A 2,568-nucleotide genomic window follows, 5' to 3' on the forward strand; every position below is an offset into this window, starting at 1 on the left:
TTTCCCAACCCCTACCTGCTCCTAACACTTAACAGCTTTCTCCTTAGCACAGATTAGAGACAGACTTACAATTCAGTAGCGTGAGAGCAGCACCGAGCACCATCAGCATGTACTCTAAGAGTGCTGGGGGACGGGACAGCTGCGAGATGCGACGCCAGAACCAGACCATGATGGCCACAATAATTGGGAAGAAGATCGTCTTGAGGGACACCCACACTTTGGTGAACCCTCCATTTTGGTGGATGAACTGAAAGAAACAAATAATGTCTAATTATCAAATTTCAAAAATACAGGAACCTCTTTAAAAGACAAATGTATATTTGTTTCTTGCTTTGTCAAACTATTACAATCTTTGCTTGTGGAATCCTCATCCAGTGTGCTTGGGACCATGTCCTAATTTTCCTTTTCATTCTGAAACTGATTATTTTTCATAATGTATGTGGCTGGAGAAGATAATCCACCTTGTTTTATTTGTTTCAACTCACAATATATGCTATTAAAAAATATTCCATAATAGTTATCCAATAGATGTATGCCTGCATCAAATGATATATATCATCTATCATATTCTTATAGTCTGTACCACTGTAACAACTACAGCTGAAGAATAAACATATTCCAAACTGTAAATATCTTTTTCTAAAAATCAAGGAATGCTTAAATGAATTTCACAGATATCCAATCTGAGATTTCATTCAACAAAGTATCAATATTAGTGAATGTATAACACAAAGCTATTGTTATCACAAGCCTGCACCACTACTGATGGGGGTTTGTCCTCTGAACTTACCGCAACCCACATGTCATGGATGTGGCCGAGTTTTGTGTTCATACCAGTTTCTTCGGATGTATCTGCCATGTTCACTGGCAGTCGGACATTCAAGAGATAGAAGTCATGGTGCAGAGATCCTAGTTCAAAGAGTGGCACATGAGAGCAATTATACATATAACCTGTCTTTTTCTGTTCAATAGAGCAGTCTAAATGCCGTTGCTCAACTGACGAGGCATATTCTGTCCATTTCCCCTCTGGATCACCTCGATTGCTATAGCCCAAGCGAGCATCTAGGGTCATCACGGCATCTGGTGCTGTCAAGGCAAAACGGAGATATTAATTTTTTTTTCCATTTCTGACCACAATATGACTTTCATTGAATCTTACCTACTGGATTTGGCAAGCAATAAATATGAAACACTTAACACACACTAAATAAACAATTGAAAAAATATTCCAAGTAAATTAGGAGCTGGAAACGAGGACAGCACTTACCCACTTCATCCTCATCGTCATAGAGTATATCCAGATGCAGCATTGCAATTAGGTTCTGTTGCCAACGTGAATAGTCCAGGGGGTAGCCATCCTTAGGAATAGGAATCTGCAAACACAGTACTTGTTATAGGACACAAGAGACCTCTTCAAACATTTCATTAACAATTCAGTACTACTTATTTCCATAATGCTACCCTCACTTCCTATCAGTCTGTAGTTAACTGAATATATCTTGATAAATTCCAGGAAGAATATATATTCTAAATCCCCAAAGCCATAGGGAGTCTTCTATTACATGTTCTCTTTCAATTACATTTGTTTTTAAAAGACAATTAGTCTATTAACTTTGTCTTCCTAACATTATATAGAGTATACATGTACATGTTTACTTTCAAATAAGATAAAACAGTGGAGGTGAAAGCCTTCTAATCACTCAAAAAACAAAAACAACAAAAAATTGGAGTTTATGTTTTGATATTATGGCTTGAATCGAAATGAGTATCACTGAAAGGTGTCAATTACATTTCCTGCATTGTGAAATATCTCTTTTTTTTTTTTACCCCTTTCAACATGGGCAATGCCTGTCCTTTTTTATTTTTCTCAAAAAGTGATAACCTTGTATGACAACAAGAATAATAGGTCAAATCAAAAGCAAATAAGCTCAGACTTTTGCAACGATTGGAAATCATGTATCTACAGAAGTCAAGAAACAGCCTTGGCTTACTAAGAATATTCCAAATTTGATTATACATGAACTATACTTTTGCTAACATAGACTACATCATAACAGCCACCAACAGACTAGCAAAACCAATCCATCATTCTTCCTAAAAGTTAAAAGGAGTATCAAAATTCCTAGCAGACAACTCGACCTCTCTTCTTCATATTGAATGAGAGTATATGGACTCCTTCAAAGCCTATAGTAGTCTTCTGTAGTCCTTAAGTATCCTACACTAACAAAGGCAATCGACCTACCTGGAAGCTGAAGACAATGTCATTGGCACTAATCTTCTGCTCCTCAACGATGGGGCTGTCGAAGTCACCGATGCTCCTGCACGGTTGCTTCCCCCGGCTCCAGTACCACTGACTGTTCTTGTAGTTCTTGTCAATGCATTTTGTGCCTAACATGGACATCACAGAGGATGGTGCAGGTGCTGAAGGGGAGGGAGAAGACAGTATTACATTACATACTAATCGTACACTTTACCAAATGTAAAAGTAGTTTAAAAAATCTGTATCTGATGTTATTATTCTTGTATTCATTCACACAATTAATAATCCTATAAGGATGATGGTGGAAG

The 2,568-nt window shown here is 37.4% G+C and overlaps 1 protein-coding gene across 2 annotated transcripts in view; it reads right to left on the minus strand.

Moving 5' to 3' along the window:
• LOC119581615 (protein wntless-like) overlaps nucleotides 1–2,568 on the minus strand; it is a gene marked incomplete in the record, with an annotated part of 25,965 nt that overhangs the window by 13,386 nt on the left and 10,011 nt on the right. For both annotated transcript variants that reach the window (XM_037929733.1, XM_037929732.1), the window contains 4 exon segments: nucleotides 70–247; nucleotides 791–1,086; nucleotides 1,268–1,373; nucleotides 2,243–2,421. In XM_037929733.1, the coding sequence (XP_037785661.1) occupies nucleotides 70–247; nucleotides 791–1,086; nucleotides 1,268–1,373; nucleotides 2,243–2,421 (759 nt within the window).

Source organism: Penaeus monodon, chromosome 15, assembly GCF_015228065.2.
Source record: "Penaeus monodon isolate SGIC_2016 chromosome 15, NSTDA_Pmon_1, whole genome shotgun sequence".
NCBI classification, from domain to species: domain Eukaryota; kingdom Metazoa; phylum Arthropoda; class Malacostraca; order Decapoda; family Penaeidae; genus Penaeus; species Penaeus monodon.